We start from the raw sequence: 21,007 nt of genomic DNA on the forward strand, positions 1-21,007 counted from the left end.
TTGGCATTTAAAGCTCTTCCCAAGCTGGCTCCAGCCTATCTTGCTAGTCTTACATGTTATTCCTTCCTATGCAGTCTAAAGTGCAGCCAGTAGGAAGCCTTTCCTGGACCCTTCAGATACTAGTGCCTTTGTCCCCAAGGATACTTGGCATATGTGCTATAATAATTACAATACATATGCATGTTGTCTTTCCTTAGCAGAGACTAAGCTGCCTGCCTTAGGCACTGCCCAACAGAGTCAACAATGGCCCTTAATAAAGGTTTATTGATTGAATTTTGGCACTATCCTCACACAATAAGTAGGTGCTAATGGCACAGATATGCTAATGGGAATAGATTCCTTTGGAAACCCTAGGAAACACAATTTCACTTTTAGATACTGTTCTGATTTTACCTATAAAGTAAGTATGATTCAGAGTACCGAGATCTTGTTAAATGTCTTTAGGCTCATTTTCTTGAATTGCTCTCTCCTGTATTAAGAGGTGGGCTACTTAAGACATCTTCTATAGCCCCCTTTTTTGTTCTTTTCAAATTAGCCTATAACTGTCTTGTTGGCTGTCGTGTCTCTCTCTCCTTTGTCAGGAGATCAAATATTAGCTGGCTGACATGGTTGCTAGTCTCCGTTGTTCTCCTATGGCAAATGTTTTATATTGGCTAAACTTAAATTGTAGCTAGATTTTATGACTTTGTTTTTGTTTATTTGGCAAGTGCTAAGTCATTTCTCAGTCACGTCTGACTCTTTGTGTTGGGGTTTTCTTGGCAAGGATACTGTAGTGATTTGCCATTTTCTATTCCATTTTATAGATTTTATAGATAAGAAAATTGAGGCAAACAGGGTGAAGTGAGTTGTCCAGAGTCACACAGGTAGGGAGTGCCTAAGGCCAGATTTGAACTCAGGAAGATGAGTTTTTCTGATTCTAGTCCTGGCATGCTGGATACTACACTACCTAGCTGCATTTTTTCAGTATAATCTTTTACTGGTAGAAGTTTGGCTGCAGTTACGTCATTACGTGCAGGATTTTCTTCCAAAAGAGTCAGAGGGTACATTTCTAGAACAACTGAATTTCTTCAATACTGACACATTATCAATGAAACTAGAAGACATAAAGAAGTTGCAATTCACTTGAAAGATGAGTTCTACACATTTAACATGTATGGGATTGCCTGTCATCTAGGGGAGGGAGTGGAGGGAGGAAGGGGGAAAATTTGGAAAAGTGAATACAAGGGATAATGTTGTAAAAAAAAAAAAATCACTCATGCATATGTACTGTCAAAAAAATTATAATTATAAAATTAATAAAAAAAAAAAAAGAAATAAAGATGCGTTCTAGGCAGTACTAAAAGGAATAATTAGTAAAATTTGGAAGAGTTGGCTTTACTGGGTGTCCCAAACCATAAGACACGTCTTTTCAAGAAACCTTTTCAAGGTCATTTCACTTTGCAGAGTTCCTAATGAGCATGAACAGACAGACAACTGCATAAGTGCCCTTGAAATCCCAACATTTATTACACTGAACAGACAAAAATTCTATGAAGAACCTAAGAAGGTCTTAAGTCAACTAATATCTTGATTCTTGGTAGCTTCAATGGAAAGGTGGAAATAAGAGAAGGCAGTGAAAATACATTTGGAAAATAGATCAAGATGTATAGAGATCAGGGGCAGCTAGGTGGCACAGTGGATAGAGCACCAGCCCTGAATTCAGGAGGACCAAATTTGGTCTCAGACATTTAACAATTCCTAGTTGTGAGACCCTGGGCAAGCCACTTAACCCCAGCCTGGGGGAGGGGGGGAGAGAAACATGTCTTAAGATGTATAGAGATCAAAGACTCTAGAAGCTGACTACTCAGAAGACTCATCTCTATACATTATTAAGAGTGACTATGAAAAAAAGAGTCAAAGGTGGCAGCAGCTAGGTGGCACATTGAATGGAGCACCAGCTGTGAAGTCAGAAGGACTTGAGTTCAAATCTGCCATGAGACACTTAATACTCCCAGTCTGTATGACTCTGGGCAAGTCACTTAACCCTAATTGCCTCAAGGGGAAAACAAGTTAAAGTGTAATAATTCTTAATTCTCTCTCCTTGACCTATTTTCCAGATCAACTGTTTTGATATCAGTTAGCTTATACTTTCTCCTATTTTCCAAACTTTTGATTTTCTAATTATATTTCTTGCTACTTCATGGAGTTACTGATTTCTGTCTTATTTACTTGAGTTTTCAATCTTATTTATATAAGTAAAAGGAAGAAAAAACAACAAAGACCTAGAATCTAAGGGGGTGCCCATCAATTGGGGAATGGCTGAATAAACTGTGGCATATGAATGTAATGAAACATTGTTTTGTAAGAATGATAAAAGAGATGACTACAGAAAATTTTGATAGTAAAAGCTGATGCAGTGTAAAATGAATAGAATGACAAAAACAATTTATGTAAGGACAAAAAATGGTGAAGAAAAAGTCAACTTTCAAAAACTCAAGAATTTTGATCAATGAAATGAACAATGATTAAGTCTCCATGCAACATGATGCAACATTTATTTACCTCCAGAAAGAGAGAAGATGAATTCAAGATGCAGAAAAAGACAAAAGGGACTTTCATTTGGGAATGTGGCCATTATATAGATTTGTTTGTTGGATTCAAACATGTGTTTTCATTAGTTATGGAAACTTCCTTATGAGGCAAATTCTTCTACCAGTAGAGATTCTGCAACTAACAGTTCTAGAAATTCATTAAGGGCAAAGCTTAAATTGTGGATTGTGATCCCTTATAAGAGGGATGTAACTGACTGTGGGGGATCATGAAATTATGATTTGTTGCCACAAAATGTGTGATTTGTATATGTATTCAGTAGCCCACCAGGACAGCTCAAGTATATAAAAGAGAATTTGTTAATAATGAGCAGGGCTTCAGCGAGGAATACTAGAAAAATGGGACTAAAAGGCTTGGGCATGACATAGATATTGTGTATCACACAGACAATAAATGTCAGAGCTAGACTTGAACATAGAGACAGACATTGCAGAAAACCTAAATTAAGGTTAAAAAAAAAGACACACACACGCACACCTAAAACTCCATACACAATAAAATAATTAAAGCAACATTTCAAATTAAAGTTGGCAAAGAACTGGTAACAAATTAAATGCCAATCAACTGGAAGAAAAGTTAAATTGTAGTACATGAATGTAATGGAATGTTATTGTGTTGTATGAAATTATGAATGTGATAAATACAGAGAAGGCTGGAAATACTCATATAAACTATACAAAGTGAATTAAGAAGGAGCAGGAAAACAATATAAACAATGACTATAATGATACTGCAAATGAAAAAAACCACAAAAGACTAAAAACCAAGACTTGTATAAACTGATGCAGAATGAAGTGAGCAGCAACAGAAGAAGCATTAAAGTGATAACAACAGTGTTGTTCAAATAAATAACTGAGTATTGAAAACCCTAATAAACAAAATGACTAATCATGACAGTAGGGATACTGAAGAAGCTATTCTTGAGAGAAAGGTGATGGACTAAATATTCAGAAAAAGATATACTTTTTGGGATATAATCAATAAAGGAATTCTTTCTGCTTGACAATGCATATTTGTTATAAAACTTTTGTTTTTCTTTTTTCTTTTTCTTTCCCAGTAAGGGGAGGAGATAGGAAGGAGAAGAATAAGTGCTTGTCAATTTAAAACATTTTAAATAAAAAGAACACCATGAAAACTATGAAATTATAACCAAGGTTGGTCCCAAAGAAGAATTCTTCTTTGCAAAGGACTATGGGTGTAGAATATATATATATATATATATATATATATATATATATATATATATATATATATGATTTTATTGATCTGCTGATTAATTTTTTCTGAATTATTTCTTTTCCCTTTTAAAAATTCTTTCTTTCATGAGATTTTTCTCTGAAAAGGAGAAGAGGGTCTGATATATGATAATATATAGGTGACAAAAAACCAAAATATATCAGTCATCATTTTTAAAAGAAAATAAATTTTAAAAATTTCCATTTTGGAAATCTGGGCTTAGTGGTAGGATTTCAATTTTTTTTAAAATTAAAAAAACCAACCCCAAACAAAAAACCATGAAATCTCATAACAGCTATTATTGATCAACATTTGCTTCACACTACATAAGAGGAACATATGGAGAAAAAAGAGTAACTGGGATTCGATACTACACTGGGATTGATTTTTTCAGTTAAACATGTCCGTAAGCAAGAATAAACCATGTACACATAATAATAGTCTCTATATCAAAAAAATCATTGACAAATTAAGTTGAAGCATAAATACAATATAATTGAGTTATAAAGTCTCTTACTATGATGATAAATTTAGTTCAAATTATATTCTTGGAAACCTTACTACAAAAATCCTAATACAACAGAGTTAGGCTACCAAGGGTTAAGACTAATACCTATCAACAATATTTTAAATATTTTTTGAAGAGAGACCAAAGAACTGCTGACTTGCTAGTTCGTATAGTGATAGTAACGGATAGTAGCATACTGCGTTTGACTCCCAACAAGTTGTTCACCATCTCTTCTTCACTTCGTATGAAGAAAGAGTAATATGGGGTTCAAGGCAAAGATGGGGCATATAAGTAAGGAAGATGCTGAAAAATCATATTGAGGGATTACAGGGATTTCCCCTGTACCACTGGGTTATGAATACGTTCTAAGACTGGTTATCACTGCAGAAAAAGGCTTTAATTTCACTTAAAGGATTTAAACAAGCTACCCCCTCTATGCACCTGGAGTTGGCAATATGAATTAGAAACTTTGGCATAAGCCAGGCTGTGTTTATAGTTCGATATTTGGAAGAATGAGCCCAGAAAGATTAATACTTTGAGAATTGGTGGAATTTGCTTTGAAACACAAGAAGACTATTTTGGAAATGTTACTAATTATAGTATCTGTTTTAAAGGCATGTCTTAGAACTACCTGAACAACCTAATGGAGACAAGTCAACATGCATCTTCTAAACTGGTTAGTTATGAACCATTCCGGCAGCAGAAGGCTAATTAAGGACACAGCAGAAATGGAAGAGATTTTTTCATTGGAAGGGTGAACACCTGCCTCAGCGTGGACAGTGTTGATATATAAAAGCCAAAGACAGAACTTAGAATCCAACTTGTTATATTCAGAGCCTACGATTCACACTTACTATTAAATAACCCTCAACATTCAGCACCTTGTGACTACCCAAGTTGTGTGTCTAAGACCCAAATTTAGTAATAAGGAAAACAAAGCTCTTTATTTATTTAACTTTTTTCAAAGAGTGGTAAGTTTACTTTTCACTTCCTTCACAGATTCCCTTCAGGCTATTTCTGGGTCTTGGAGGCATGTAGCCCAGCAATCCATCTTTCTTCTTCCTCTGCCTACCAGAGTGCTTGGCACTTAGTGATAGGTACTTAAATGCTCACAGAATTGAAATGTTGTGTTATAGAGCTCTCTGAGTTCAAGAATTGTGGTCTTCAGTCCGAGAGGTTAACTGGAAACACAGAGATCCTAAATTTGACTGAAGAGATGATGGAAATAGTGAAGGAAGAGGTACAGTGAAGGACAGGGATGGGAATGTGGGTGTATAATAGATGCTTTTTGAAGGAGAGGATGAATGAGAGAAATGTGGTTAACCTGGTGGAAAGATTGAGGAGGAGGAGGATTTATACGTTTCCAGCGCTTTCTCCTGGGTAAGCAGTAAAATTCACAAGTTTTACTTAAGCTCCCAGGTCAATTATTAAAATTGGTGTTGAGATCACTGCTTCTAATTTAGTCTTGGGTATTTCTGCCAGTGGATACGTGATGAAACTATAGCAAAGGGCAGATAAAGCCACACCTAAGGAGAAAATGCTGTCTGCTGGCTTTAAAACAACTGAAAGGCCAACAACTGTACCTGCCATAAAAGAGAAGGACCAGTCAATATTTCAGCCCCAGTGTTTACTGCGGAAGCATGTGCCTCCACTGATCTGATATACAAAAGCACAGTCAGGGGGCAGCCCCACTACATAACAAAATACTCCCAGGACATTTCTCCCATGGGCCATATCTGAATGCCTCAGCAAGCCGCCTACTCAGTGACAGATAAGCCTAGGGCGACTCAGGATGATAACAACTTACAGTAATGAGTGCACCAGTTAATTCCAGTAGGCAGCCTGCCTCTACTAAAGCTTTTTTCCAGTGGCTTGGTTGTGATGGTGATGAGATTCTTGAAGGTTATGCTGATTCAAGTCAAGTCAACAAGCCAAAAAGCAATGATCAAATATCCACCATGTGCTAAGAAAGAAAAAAAAAAGGTTCTTGTTCTCAAAGAGCCCACTGCACAATGGGGAGGCTACAATAAGAAAACAACTACGTACAAACGAGATATGTACAAAGCCCAGCAGCAAGAGGTAGAAAGAGAAGTTCCATTTGAAATAACTAGACAGAATATAAAATATCTGGGAGTCTCCAAAACAAACTAGGAACAATATGAACACAGTTACATAATCAAATAAAGTCAGATCTAAACAATTGAAAAAAATATTGATTGCTCCTGGGTAAGCAAAGCCAATATAATAAAAAAGACAATTCTATTTAAATTAATCTACTTTAATCAGTGCCAGACCAACCAAACTGCCAAAAAATTATTTTATAGAGCTAGGAAAAAATAACAACAAAATTCATCAGGAAGAACAAAAGGTCAAGAATATCAAGGGAATTAATAGAAAAACTGCAAATGAAGATAGACTAGATGTATAAAACCTAAAACTATGTTAGAAAGAGACAATCATCAAAACCATTTGGTTTTAGTACTGACTAAGAAACAGAATAATGGATCAATGGAATAAGTTAGATAACACAAGACAAAATAGTTAAAGACATTGGTAATCCACTGTTTGATAATCCCAAAGATTCCAGTTTCTGGGAGAAAAACTCACCATTTGCTGGGAAAACTAGAAAATAGTATGGCAGAAACTAAGCACAGTATAACATCTCACATATTATATTAAAGTCGAAATGGGTTCATGATTTAGATATAAAGTGTAATACTACAAGTAAATGAGAAGAGCAAGGGATAGTTTACCTGTCAGATCTTTGGAGAAGGGAAGAATGTATGACCAAATAAGAAATAGAGAACGTTATGAAATGTAAATAGCTAACTTTGATTACTTAACTAGAAAGTTTTTGAACAAACAAAATGCAGACAAGATTAGGAAGGAAGCAGAAATCTGGGAAACCACTTTTAAAGCTAATGTTTTTGATACAGGCCTTATTTTTAAAATATATGGAGATTGAAGTCAAATTTATAAGAATGTAAGTCATTGCCCAATTGACAAATGGCAAAAGCATATGAGTAGACAATTTTCAGATGAAGAAATTAAAGTCATTTATAGTCACATAAGAAAGTGCTCTCAATCACTATTGATTAGAGAAATGCAAATTACAACAACTCTGTGGTAATACCTCACACCTCTCAGATTAGCTAAGATATCAGGAAAAGATAATGATAAAAGCTAGAAAGGATGTAGGAAAACTGGGACACTGATGGATTGTTGGAGTTGTGAAATAATCCAGCTATTCTGGAGAGCAATTTGGAACTATGCCCAATGGGCATATTACACTGTGCAAACCCTTTGATCCAGCAGTATCTCTATTGGATCTGTATTTCAAACAGACCATAAACAAGGAAAGAGTGCAACTGCTGTTTGTAGCAGCTTTTTTTTGGTGGCAAGAAACTGGAAATTGAGTAGATGTCTGTCAGTTGGGGAATGGCTAATTAAGTTATGGGATATGAATGGTATGGAATATTATTATTCTATAAGAAATGATCAGCAGGCTGACTTCAGAAAAGCCTGAAAAAACGTACATGAATCGATGCTAAGTAAAGTGAACAGAACCGAGAGACCATTGTACATAATAATAGGAAGATTATATGATGATCAACTATGATAAACTTTAAAGCTCTTCTCAATGATATAGTGATCTAAGACAATTCCAATAGACTTAGTTTGCAAAATGACATCTGCATCCAGAAAGGGAACTATGGAGACTGAATGTGGATCTAAGCTATCACCTAACTCATCTCTTTAGCTAACATTTTTTTGGATGATATCTTTTTTTCAACTAGAAAAACAATGGCAATCCATTTTCAAGATACCAAAATCAAGGCATTGTGCTTTACAGTGTACAAGCCTGGGACTGGATCTGGGATTTCAGTTCTATATGGAACTCCCATATCAGGAAACTTTCTTTGCCATTAGAGATCAGGCTCAGAGCTTCCTGGTGCACTGAAAGGTTAAGTGGTCTGGATCCTAGACCAGTGTCCCTTGCAGATGAGACTTCACCCAGCTGGCTTCCAGTCAGCTCTTCTCCTCCTACCTCATGCTGCCTCCCTCTATGGTCTAAAATGCCACCTATGCATTACCTCATCTGATCCTTATGGTAACTCCACAAGGCCAGTAGTGTAGCCCCATTTTACATAAAAAAACTAACATTCAAAGTGGGAAAATAACTTAGTGAGTGACAAACCTGGTATGTGAGCTTTTGCTATTTAACCCGAAACCAAGTTCCTTTTCAAGGACTCTAAATACCCTGTCACAGCTTCAAAAAAATCAGAGTCTGCCTCCATTATGAGAGCTCTGACAACTCCAAAATGTGTTAAAAGGAGTGAAGGGCTGTCCATGTGCTACAGACAAGATCACTTTTTGCCACACCAAAAGATCCAATGCTCACCTAATGCTCGGACGATCCTCATCAACGCTTCTCCAACTTTCATTCTGGTCTCTGGTGGGTGCTTTCCAGGGCTATCCCCATATTGTGCCAACAAGGATGGGAGGATTTCCTCAGGATATACATCCGCCAGCAGGGCAACACCTGGAGTGGGAAATAAAAGGGCTTTATTTCTGTGGCTGGAAAAGTCATGAAAATGGAGGCGTTAACCACAAATCTATGATGATGTGAACAAAGAGAAATATGGCCTCTGTAAGTGACCCCCATTCTTTAGAAACATGGAGCTCTATTTAAAAAAAATGTCTTGGACTGTCCCATAATAGCAGCTGAATTCTATGTGTCCATGGCCAGGTGGCAGTACTAGTGACTGTGGATCTGCTGACCTTATCTTTAAAGGTCCCAGGAGTTTGCAGGTCATGAGTCAGGATATCCTGAAATTACACAGATGCAACCCCTCCATCTCAAAGCTCCTTTTCTCTTACTCTCTCCTCTCTCCCCATTTGTCATTCTGCCCTCTGAGGGGCAGAGGAGCCCACTCAGGATAAGGAGATAGATCACGGTCACTTCTATGGTTTACTCACAACCTGACCAAAGCAAGTCAGACACTTGCTATTGAGTAAAGGACTTAGTGAGTGACAAACCTAGCACGTGAGCTTTTTGTTGCTTAATTCCAAACCAAGTGCCTTTTCAAGGACTCCAAACACACTGTCACAGCTTCAAAAAATCAGAGCCTGCTTCCATCATGAGAACTCTGACAACTCCAAAATGTATTAGGGGAGCGAGGGGCTGTCTGTGTGCTATAAAGAAGGCAATAATATTGCTATTAAGGCTAAAAATCAGTGTCCCCATCCTTTATGCCTTTTATCCTCTATTTTTTCATCGTTTGTTTAAAAAGTTAGGTTAACATTATTTTAATTATTCTTTTTTTTTTTCTCATTTTAATTCTTCATTTTAGCTGCACACAAACTTAGATGTTGCTCTGAGAAGTTGATGTCTGACGTATCCAGATGGTTGATTTAGGAATGATTCCTACATCGATAACAATGAATTTCCTGCCTGATAAACTGGAGTAATCCCTTTCATTTTGTGATATTATAAGAGCTCGTCCCCTTCAGAACTTCTGTTCCTGCTGTGATAGAGGCAGGATGGCAAGAGGTGGAGAAGAGACCTTTGAGCCTGCTGATAAGTGTTAAATGAACTACTGCTACTCGTGGACTGTGCTGTGAGCTAGAGAGGACCGATAGACAACTCATGTCCAGAGTCTGAAAACCATGGGACTTGTAGCAGTCTCTTCTACCTTCATTGCACATGTGGAGTGGGGCCAGAAATAACTAAAGGCCATATTGTAGGTTTCTTCTTTCCATGGATTGCCAAGGCTAGAGAATGCAATGTTGAGTGGCCAGCCAACTGGGGATGAGTCTCTTTGTGTATCATAAAACTGGTCGTCACCAAACAGACAAAATCTGTTTCCAGGATCATCTTGAAAGCTTTCTTAGCATGTCAGAATCTCCCATGCCTCTCAATCCACTGGTTTTTTTTGATGATATCTTTATTCTATTAGAAAAAGATGGCAATCCATTTTCAAGGTACCCAATGGCCCCTCTTAGGTCACAATGAGGGAACAAGAAGGACTTTCTGGGAGAAATTTATTAGTAAAAGTTTTAAAAAGTCACTGGAAAAATACTTGTTAACACACATCATATTTTGGTACTTATTTCCACTAAAGTATAGCATCCCTCCTCCAAAAAAAACCAAACAAACCCAATAACAACAAAAAACCCAAAATGGCTTCAAAGTGAACAGTTGGGTTGCTATGGAACATTTGGTTTGATAGAGAAAAGAATGTATGTATACAGAAAGCTATGAAGTTTACTGTTGAAACAAGAAAGGAAGGAAAAGGAAAACATAGTAATTATTGAATCTCTGGAAATAGCTACCAGTCTACTCCTATGAAACAAATTATGTTACAATTTACCTTGGGTGAGAAATAAAAAAATTTGACTTAGTTCATTTTTTTAAATGCCTATGAAACAGTGAAAAGGCCAGTGGAAAATATTATTTAACTTATAAAATTTCTTGAAAAAATAGGCCCTTTGATCCAGAGGTACCACTACTGGGTCTGTATCCCAAGGAAATTATAAAGAGGGGAAAAGACCAGTTTTATTATGCACAAGGAGATTCACCCCAGTTGCTGGCTATTCAACAATGTATTGTCTAGCCTTGGCAATGCATGGAAAGAAGAAACCTACAATGTGGTCTTTAGAAATTTCTGGCCTCACTCTACATGTGTGATGATGGTGCTACAAGTCCCATGGTTTTCAGACTCTGGACATTGACATTGGTCCCTTCCAGCTCAGAGCCCAGTCCACAAAATATTTGTAGCAGCTCTTTTTTGTGGTGGTAAAGAATTGGAAAATGGGTAGATGTTCATCAGCCCAGAATGGCTGAACAGGTTGTGATATATGAAGATAATGGAATATTATTGCTCAAAAAATGATGAACAAGCTGATTTTGGAAAGGCCTGGAAAGATTTATATGAACTTATGTTGAGCAAAACAAGCAGAACCAGGAATACATTATATACAGGAACAAGGCTGTTTGATAATCAACTCTGAAAGGCTTGGTTCTTCTCAGCAGTTCAGTGATCCATGGAAATCTATACATTTGCATCCAGAGACAGAACTATGGAGACTGAATGTAACAAATCAACATATACTATGTATTTTTTTTTCCTTTTTCTTCTTTTTTTTTCTCTCATTTTTCTCTTTTGTTCTGATTTTTCTCTCCCAACGTGACTTATAAGGAAATGTGTTATTAAAAAAACAAAAACTAAACCAAAGAATGCACATGTATAACCAGAAAAAATTAAAAATAGAAAAAAGAAATTATGAAAAACGCCTGATTTTCCAAACCACAAGAGGCGCTTTTCTTTTGACAACTGTACGAAGGTAGAAGAGGAAATGCCTGCTATGGAATGCCTAGAGAGCCTCCCTGTGTAAGAGTGCTGGAGTCCACAGTAGACTCCAAATCATCTTCTCAAAACTTGTAACAAAACTCTACCTGAGGCTACTTTCAAGTTTATCCAAAAAGAGAGTGCAGAATCGGTAAGCTAGAAGAATATACGTCAACTTCTCTCTGGTTTGGGGAACAAAAAATCTCAAAGCTGGGACTGGCTTCCCCTTCAGGAACTCTGGAGCGATGCTAGCACGGATGGTGTAATCTGGTCATTTCCCGATATTGTACATTTTTCCTTCAGTCTATCAAGTTCCCTAATGATTGCCAATGTGCAAGACTGTGACATGAATGCTAGGCTTGGGATGCCTGAGAACAAGTGATAATTGTGAAATCTGGCACATGCAACTTGCCAGAGCTTAGCAGCAGTCTCTCATACAAAGAGTAAAGCGCCAACTGCTCTCCAGATCTTGTCAATCAGTCAATAAGCATTTATTGGGCATCTACTCACGTGCCAAGCATTAACCACTGGGATTCAAAAAAGAGGCAAAACATAATTCCTTCCCTTAAGGAGCTCACTATCTAATAGGGGGTATGGACAAACAAGCTATATGCAGGAAATAATTAAGAGAGGGATGGCACTAGAATTAAGAGGAGGAAGGAAAGCTTTCCTATAAAAGATGGGATTTTAGCTGAGACTTGAGGGAAGACAGGAAGTGGGTGATTGCCAGAAAAAAAAATGCCCAGAGCTGAGAGATGGAGTGTTTGGCCCATGTGACGGGATGGACGGTTCATGATGAGTAAAGTGTAAGACTGGAAAGGTGGGATGGAAAGATGCTGAAGGACTCTGAACACCAAACAGAGCACTGTGCATCGATCCTGGGGGCCACGGGGAGCCACTAGAGCCTCCTGAGTAGGGGATGACATGGTTCGACTTGAATTTTAAGAAAATCTCTTTCATGACTGACCTCAGTGGGGAGACCTCACCAGCGTGTTATTACAACAGTCGTACTGCCCAGGCAGAAGGTACCGTGCACCTGTACCTGGGTATGGCCAGTGTCGGAGAAGGGAAAGGGTGACTCTGAGAGATGCTCCAGAGGTGAAACCGCCAGGCCTTGGCAACAATGTGCCTACGGAGGGTGAGATAAGAGTGAGACTCCTCCGTTGGGAGGGTGGTGATGCCCTCCAGAGGAATGGGGAAAGTGCAGGAAGGGAGGGAGGGTTTAGGGGGAGAGGTAATGAATTGTTTCGGGCATAATGCAATTGAGATGTCTGCTTGACATACAATTTAAAATCTTGAAAAGTCCTCCAAAATTGCAAAAGGCAACGGCAATGGAATTGGGCGGGTGGAAATATGACTTGGCATATCTATAGACACCCCAGTGACTGTGCTATTTAGTTTTTAGTAATCTTCATACAGACAATTGGGAAAAACAAGAGTCAGAAAGGCAAAGTAGCAAACAATGTCAGAGTGTACAAACAGCAGCTACATCTGGGAACAAAATGGTAGTTTTCACCGTCACCAATATATCATGTGCAAACAAAGAAAGAACAACAAAAAAAGATCTTTTCAGCCAAATTCACCAAGGAAGATAATGGGGAGAAGATGGAGTTCTATGCTAAAGCAATCAAAAACAGAAACTTCTCAGTCACAGAGAAGACTTGGATCCTCAGCATGATGTAGCAGAAGAAAAGCAATGGACTTCAATTCCCGGGCTATGTAGCAAGAGGCAAGTTACTTCTAATTTCTCTCCTATAAAATGGGATAATAACCTATTTGCTAGCCACAATTGACAGGACTACTGTGAGGAAAACACTTCGTACTATACAAATAAGAGTAATTAATATCTTCTAAGATTTAAAAGTGCTATTGAACTTTTAGTAAGAGTACCATATTAAATTTCTCATTTGTAAAAAAGCACTATTCAGGTTCTCATTAAATCCAATTTCAAATACTAGCCTTATGATACTGGAGAAGTCACTTATTTCTCTTTGTCTCAGTTTCTTCAACTATAAAATGGGAATAATACTAGCACACACTTCACAAGGATCAAATGAGATATTTATAAAAAAGTGCTTAACACAGTACCTTGCCCCAGACAAGCCACTGGATTGCTCTAGACTAGATTTCCTTATCTGTAAAATGAGATGATTGGCCCAATTGATTCTAAGTGTTAAGACACCAGGTCTAAGTGGTACAATACCAAGACAGATAAAAATCTTTTGTGCTAAATGAATATATCATTCTCTGAGTTCCTCCCTAGTTTGACTATCTTTAATTACAAGCAAATCTGACATTGAACAAAGACTGTGACTTCTGTCAACTAAATAATATCTAGCAAAAATTATTTCCATTATTCCATTTCTATTTCCATTATTTCCAAAACCAAGTCAGAGGCAAGTCAGGGTGAATAGGTTTATAAGATTATCAGTTAATATGTGCATATGTGTTCCTTGTCAGAAATGCAATCTTGTCACATGCTGTTAAAGACCCTTCAAATACTGTGAAAGCCCCAATACTTAGGATTATCTGCCAATTAGCAGCTTTAGGAAAAGGGAAATAATGGATATATTCTTTTCTAACTAAAAGGGAATTTTTCGCAATTAACAAGATAACCATCACCTTAAGGCAGGATAGTTGCCATCATGACCTAGTTTCCAAGCAACTGTTCATTAATAAAAGCTGTACTCAGGTGCTGCATCTTGTCTATCAAACAGGATCTACGCACATCCAGCTTTTCAGCAGTAGAGTCACAGCGGTCACCAGAGGATGACAATTCCTCATCATGAGGGAACCAGCTGGAGCACAGCAAATGGAATCATCAGCTGTTTCCATTTGCACCTGTCTCAGTTCTGTCACCATCCAGTTGTTCCATTTCCCTATCAGTCTCTTTCTGAAAAATAAATCACATGGAATTTAGGGATGGAAAAAATGGAAGAGATTTGCAAATCCAGCCTCTTCCTTTAATCAAGGTAGGGGCGAGTAACAGATGTTCTTAGATTCTCACATATAGATTTGAACTGAGGGCTGCAGGCTCCAAACCCCCAGAGCACTACGCTGACATGGATATTCCTAGGCCAGTAGGGAGGAAAAGTTGTTAAATGTTCTCTGCAGATTTACTGTCAACAAAACTCCTGCAAATAACACTTTCTCTTTTTGTTTTAGGGTTTTAGCTATTTTTGTGAAGGTTTCAAAGAAGGGAACTGAGTCCTGAGGAATGAATATTAGTTATACATTTAAAACTATTAAACAGTATAAGTTAATTTGTATTAAATTGCTAACCATTCTATTAAAATTCAATGGGAAAAATAGTATATATGTATAATTTATATCAAATTGCTTATCTTCTTAAAGGGAGGAGGAAGATTTGGAATTCAAAATTTTAAAAAGTCAATGTTGAAAATTGTTTTTGTATTTAACTGGAAATAAAAATAAAATAAAAAAAATTAATAATAGTCAACCTAGCACTTATTAAATGCTAACTGTGTGCCAGGTCTTGTGCTAAGCATTAGGGATACAAAGGGAGGCAAAAGATTCGTCCCTGACCTCAAAAAGTTAATATTCTAATGGGAAAAGCCAACATACAAATAACTATGAACAAAAATTATAGAGACAGGATTTTCAGAGAGAAAAGGCACTAGCATTAAGCTTTCCATTTAAAATACTTTTTTGGTCCTTAGCAGTATCTTTGAAGATGTGTATCTGCCTGATGCTTAAGTTTGTGATTTTTTTAGTCTTGATTATTTCAATAATATTCATGTTCAGCAAGCTTTACAAGCAAACTCTAGAATTTGTGTATTTTTTATTCAGACTTGTGACTCTCTGACTGACCTCCCTTTGTCTCTCTGCCTTCTGTTCCCTCCTTAATTGCCCTTGACCTCCATTTCATCATTCTCACTCCAAGATTGTTTTCCTCTTTTAAAAAATAAATAACAAAAAACAAATACATTTCTTCTTTTCCCCTACTTCTCCATTTTCCCTTTAGCCCTAGTTCAGGAGACATGCAATAAAATAGTGAATGAAATGAAATAGTTACTAGTTAAGTGAGAAAAGTGGTGGTGCTATGGAAAAAAAGGAGGTAGAATGAGGGAAGGAATAAGCATTTACATAGTGCCTATGGTGTGCTAGGCACTTTACAATTTCATTTAATTTTCACAACAATCCTGGGGAGCAGCTGCTGGTATTATCCCCATTTTATAGATGATGAAACTGAGGCAAACAGATATTAAGCCCAGGGACACACAGTGAGTCAGTGTCTAAAGCTATATTTGAACTCGGGTCTTCCTGTGGATATTTATTTTTTGTTTTTATTCTTATTTTTATTTCTTTCTTCAGGCTTGCTTTTATTCCCTGAGCAATCCAATTGTCCCCTAAGGGTCACTGAACTTCCCTGAATATCAATTTTTTCTCCTATAAAATGAGCTAACTGGCTACATTACTTCTAGTTCTAAACATCTGAAACTATGAGACAAAGAACCAATTAAATTACAGCAGGATGATAGACTTTTCATCCCTAAAAGTGAAGTTAGTTGGAAGGTGATTTTGCATATCTGTTCAACTTTTACTTCCTATTACTGGTGTCCTAAGAATTAGATATTTGCTGTTTTGAGTAATACTCCAGCTAAAATGATTGAGTGTTAGACTTAATTCCAAAAGGGCCATGGCAGGGTTAACAAAACATAATTGGGTCATTCAGGTTGTGAATGGGTTGTAGAAACAAAACCATCATTTCTAGTGAAGCTGAGAATTTTAATTTTAATTTCAATTGTACCATAACTATCTATTTATTGATACCTTAGTTCTTGACTAAGAGAGGGGAGTCAAAGCAATTGCTATAGGTATTTTGATACCTATAATAAGAGATACCAAATAAGAGATTAAATAACATTTTTGAAAATTATTTTTATTATTATGAACTTAATAGCTAGGTAGGTAGCAATGGAGAGAGTACTGGGCCTGGAATTGGAAAGGCTTGAGTTAAAAATCTAACTTCAGGCATTTAATAGCTGTGTAATACTAGGGTAATCACTTCACCTGTTTGCCTCAGTTTTCTTATCTGCAAAGTGAGGATGAGAACAGTAGCACTGTTATACTTCCGGTTGTGAAGATCAAAAGAGATAATGGTTGTAAAAGTGCTTAGCACAATGCCTAGCACATAGTAGATACCATATAAATGTTAGCAACCACTGCTACTATTACAAATAGCTCTACTACTAATACCTACTTTCCTCCTTCCTTTCCCTCTGTCCACATAAAGTACCCTTACCAACAGATGCTCAAAAATAAAACAAAACTTTTTCTTTTGATTGCTCTCTATTCCACATTTTTCTGCTTTCATTCGAGAGGTTTTCTTGTTTTAGTTTTTAGGGTTTTTATTTTTGGGGGGTGGCCACAAGAAGCATAGCACTTAACAGTAAAATTAAGGTTATTTTGGGGGGATACAGATTTCTTTTAGAATTCTTTAGAGAAAGTCAAATTTATGTAATGTGAATTTATGTAAAGTGAGAACTATGTAAAAAGCAAGCAGCAATTCACACAAGTAAAAAGTCCTGAAGGAGTCATGGAATTTCATTTTTTACCATTTACTCCCAGACGGACACTTTTTCCTCTTCCATGGGGTGTCTGAGTCTTAAAAAAAAAAAGCAGCCTGCATTGTGCTAAGCAAGGGGGGGAGGGGGGAGGGAGACAAAAGAAGGCCCCTGGGTGGGGAGCTGGGGGGCAGACAATGTGCAGACAGCTATAGACCGACAAGCTAGTCCCAGAGACAAAGCACCAGGCTGTCTTTAAAGTTCCCAGGGAAAGTTTATGAAGCTATCTTGGTGACAAAGTATTGGAGGCTTTCTTCCCAAGTTATGCTCCACAGAGTACGTCCATGGCCCTCTCGTCCTCTCTCCTCCCTTTTGCTTCAAGGCTCCTGGACAGTCCTTCGTCATTCCATGGTTGCTACTCCCCGGTGGTGCCCTAATGGCCCCCCCACCCCAGACCACTCTGCAGCCTCTGACCCTTCAGATCTCGTTCTTTTATTGAATTCCCTCTTCTCTCTAGGCTTCCTTGACACTGCTCCAGCCTCAGTGCTGGTGCCTTCTCAGTCCTTTCTGCTGCCTCTTCATCTGGCTCATCCCTGCCAAAAGCAGGTGTCTTCTGCCATGTGTCCTGGGCCCTCTTCTCTTAGCCCTCCATAATATTTCACCTGGTGAAATTTCATTGGCTCCAGTCTGCTGAGCTAGGTTAAAGCCCTGACCTGTCTCCTAACCTCCAGAACAGCATCTCCTAGGGGATGTCAAAAATTGAACTCATTCTCTTGCCCTCTTCCAAATCTCCACCTGGAGATGCCTCCATCACCATGAGCTCCATGAGCCCTATTACCCAAGTTCAATGATGGCCGGGAGTCATTCTCTTGACTTATTCTCTCACCACCTGTACTCAATCTGTTACTGAGGCCTGTTGATTTTGCTCTGTAACGTCTTCTGTGTATATCCCCATCTCTCCATGGACACTTCTGCACCACTCCCACAACCTGACAGGGCCCACTGGCCACTCCGGCCCATCCTCCCCTCTGCTGTCAGAGTGATTGTGTCAGTCCTGTCACCTCAGGATGGCCTCCACCACCTCCAGGATCAAACACCTACCCCCCCTTCCCAGTTTTATTCTTCGCACCTGTCACTCAGCAATCCGTGGCCCCTACCTGCTGGCCTCCTCAGCCAAAACAAGGGACCACTGGACTCTGGCCCCCAGGCCACCTCCGGGCTTCCCTGGCTTTCCTATACTGACCTTCACTGACCCTGAACTCAAGGGCCTTCCTCCCGCTGATTTTCTCCAATTCAGCTTGTATGTATCTTGTCTGCACAGAGTTGTTCTCATGCTGTCTCCCCATGAGATCGAGAGTTTCTTGAGAACAGGCGTTTATCTCCTGCCTTTCTTTGCATCCTCAGCACTTAGCACTGTGCCTGGCCACAGTAGGTGCTTATAATAATGAATGACTCATTTAACTCAAGAATCTTCCTGTCTCTTTGCCAGGATATAACAAAGAGTTCTGTGGACAAAAGCCACTTAGTACATTTTGTAGCTTCATCATATTTCCATTCCTTGTTATATTTGATAAGGATACTAATAAAATTAATCTGTGCCATCAAAGAACATGCTCTCCCACTTCTCAGCAAGATCAAAAGAAAACATATTTCCTGCTTAAAAATTATTGAGGATATTTGAGAAGTGAGTATGTCTGAAGAGTGAAAAGTCAGTCAACACTCAGACAAATCTGTACTAACTGCTAAGTATGTGCCAGATGAAGGCACAGTCCCTGGCCACAATTCCACTGGGGGAGAAAACACACAAATCAAATTGCAAACTACATCTACACAGGCTAAACTGAAGATAATTGTGGAGGGACAGCACTAGCATTAAGAGCTCCTGCAGAAGGTGGGATTTTAGCCAAGAGACACCAGGAGGAGGGATGAGAAGGAAGAGTATTCCAAGCATGGGGGGGGGGGGGCACAAAACTAGCTGATAGGGAGTCTTGTACAAGGAGCAGCGATACTGTACCACATGGAGGGGAATAGAGTATGACAAGTGTGGAGAGTTAGGAGGGGGCCAGCTCATGAAGGGCCTTAAAGCCAAACAGAAGATTTTATGTTTGATCCTGGAAGCCAATGGTGTAGAGTGATGTGAACAGACCAATCAAAAAGCTACTGCAATAGTACAAGGAGGTGATGCTGTGAAGGCAGACAAGGTCTGGTTATGGGGTATATGGGATACAAGGAGTAAGAGGTTGTGAGGAGTAAAGGATAATGCTCTGGGGGCATAAAGCCAGCAGCCTTGGCAGAAACAGGGAAGTTCTGAATAAAGGGGGAAAGGTAGAGGTCCATTTCAACCCCATGGCACACTCATCAAGTTTCAAATGTCCAAATGTCCAACAGGCAGCTGACAATGGAGGACTAGAGCACCAAAGGACTATTGTTGGATACCTGATGACTGGACTAATGGGAGATGATAAGGGCCCCAAGATGAGACAATGAAGAACCAGAAAAACTGAGTAATTTGCCCATAGTGCTAAATTTTACCATGAGGATTTGTAGCCAGGTTATCAGAGATCACAGATACTTTACTGTACTGGACAAGAAGACAAGAGATTTAGGTCACCGAGGAGTTAAGACTTGCAAACTTGCTGTGTCTGAAACTGTTTGCTTTCCCTTCGGACCTAATTTCCCCTCCCTGGGTTCTTGCAGCCCTTCTTGCCATGGGTGGATATATCCGTGCAATCTGTTCGGGCATGTCAGTAGCCTGAAGCAGCTTCAAGCCATAGATACACAGAGCACTAGGTGACTCGCTTGGCACAAATCCCTGTTTTCTAGTTTCAAAAGTCAGCACTCTATTTTCAGCTAAAGCTCTGAATAATACAGCTTACAGGGATCCAAGAAAGTCCTCTCTCTCTCTCTGGAAAGATATTCAAGTTATGTTAACTAACACGAATAGTCCCTTCTAGGGCTATTACAGTAGAGCCACAAATATGACATATTCCCTGACATTCATGCCAGGTCTGCAGAAACATGCAATTAATCTGTTTTTAAATTCATATCTGAAAAATGCTTCCTCTCTATGTTTAGGGCACATAACAAGCAGCATGAACATCCTAAGGTGAAGACTGTCTTTGGGTCTTTCACATTTTGATCAACACAGTTGGGAAGGATTCAACACTGGTCTGCCTACCCAGCCTGCATTCAATAAAACCCAATGCTTTTCATCACCATCTGTTTCAGTCATGTTTTATCTTATTAGATGTTAAAAAAAAATTTATCAATTTTTAAATGGTCAAATATTTGAACAACAATAAAGCAAACAAAAGAATACATTTCCTTTCTCAATATAGAGGCAGTGATCTATGGCCAAAGAATACATACATACATATATATATATACATATATATATACACACACACACATATGTCTATATAGACATTGGACATTTTTGTTTATTTTCTTTGTCATGAGGGAGGAGAAGTTATTGGAAAACAAGAGTTGGAAAAAGAAAAGGGTACGATGAAACATTTTTAGGTGATGGTCAGCCTTACCTAGAAGGGCTCTGTGAGTAGTCATGGAATTGTTTTTATAAGCAATGACCCAGCCCCAGAAATGTGCTAGAAAGGACTGGCCCAGATGAAAAATTCTATAATAGAACTAGCCTAAATGAGAAGGCTAAATTATTCAATTCAATATGATGAAATTCTCCAAATCTGAGTAACTTCTAAAGAAAGCACATACCTCCTCAGGGGATCCCTGAACATAGTGTAACAGGAATTCTGTGGAATTGCTTAGTCAGCCATGGA

General features: G+C 38.4%; 1 protein-coding gene across 1 annotated transcript in view; it reads right to left on the reverse strand.

Moving 5' to 3' along the window:
* Positions 1 to 21,007, reverse strand: part of TANGO6 (transport and golgi organization 6 homolog) — a 190,183-nt gene that overhangs the window by 82,753 nt on the left and 86,423 nt on the right. The window contains 1 exon segment of the mRNA XM_074286127.1: positions 8,736 to 8,876. Within this exon segment, the coding sequence (XP_074142228.1) occupies positions 8,736 to 8,876 (141 nt within the window).

The sequence above is a fragment of the Sminthopsis crassicaudata genome, chromosome 2 (genome assembly GCF_048593235.1).
Source record: "Sminthopsis crassicaudata isolate SCR6 chromosome 2, ASM4859323v1, whole genome shotgun sequence".
Classification (NCBI taxonomy): Eukaryota; Metazoa; Chordata; class Mammalia; order Dasyuromorphia; family Dasyuridae; genus Sminthopsis; species Sminthopsis crassicaudata.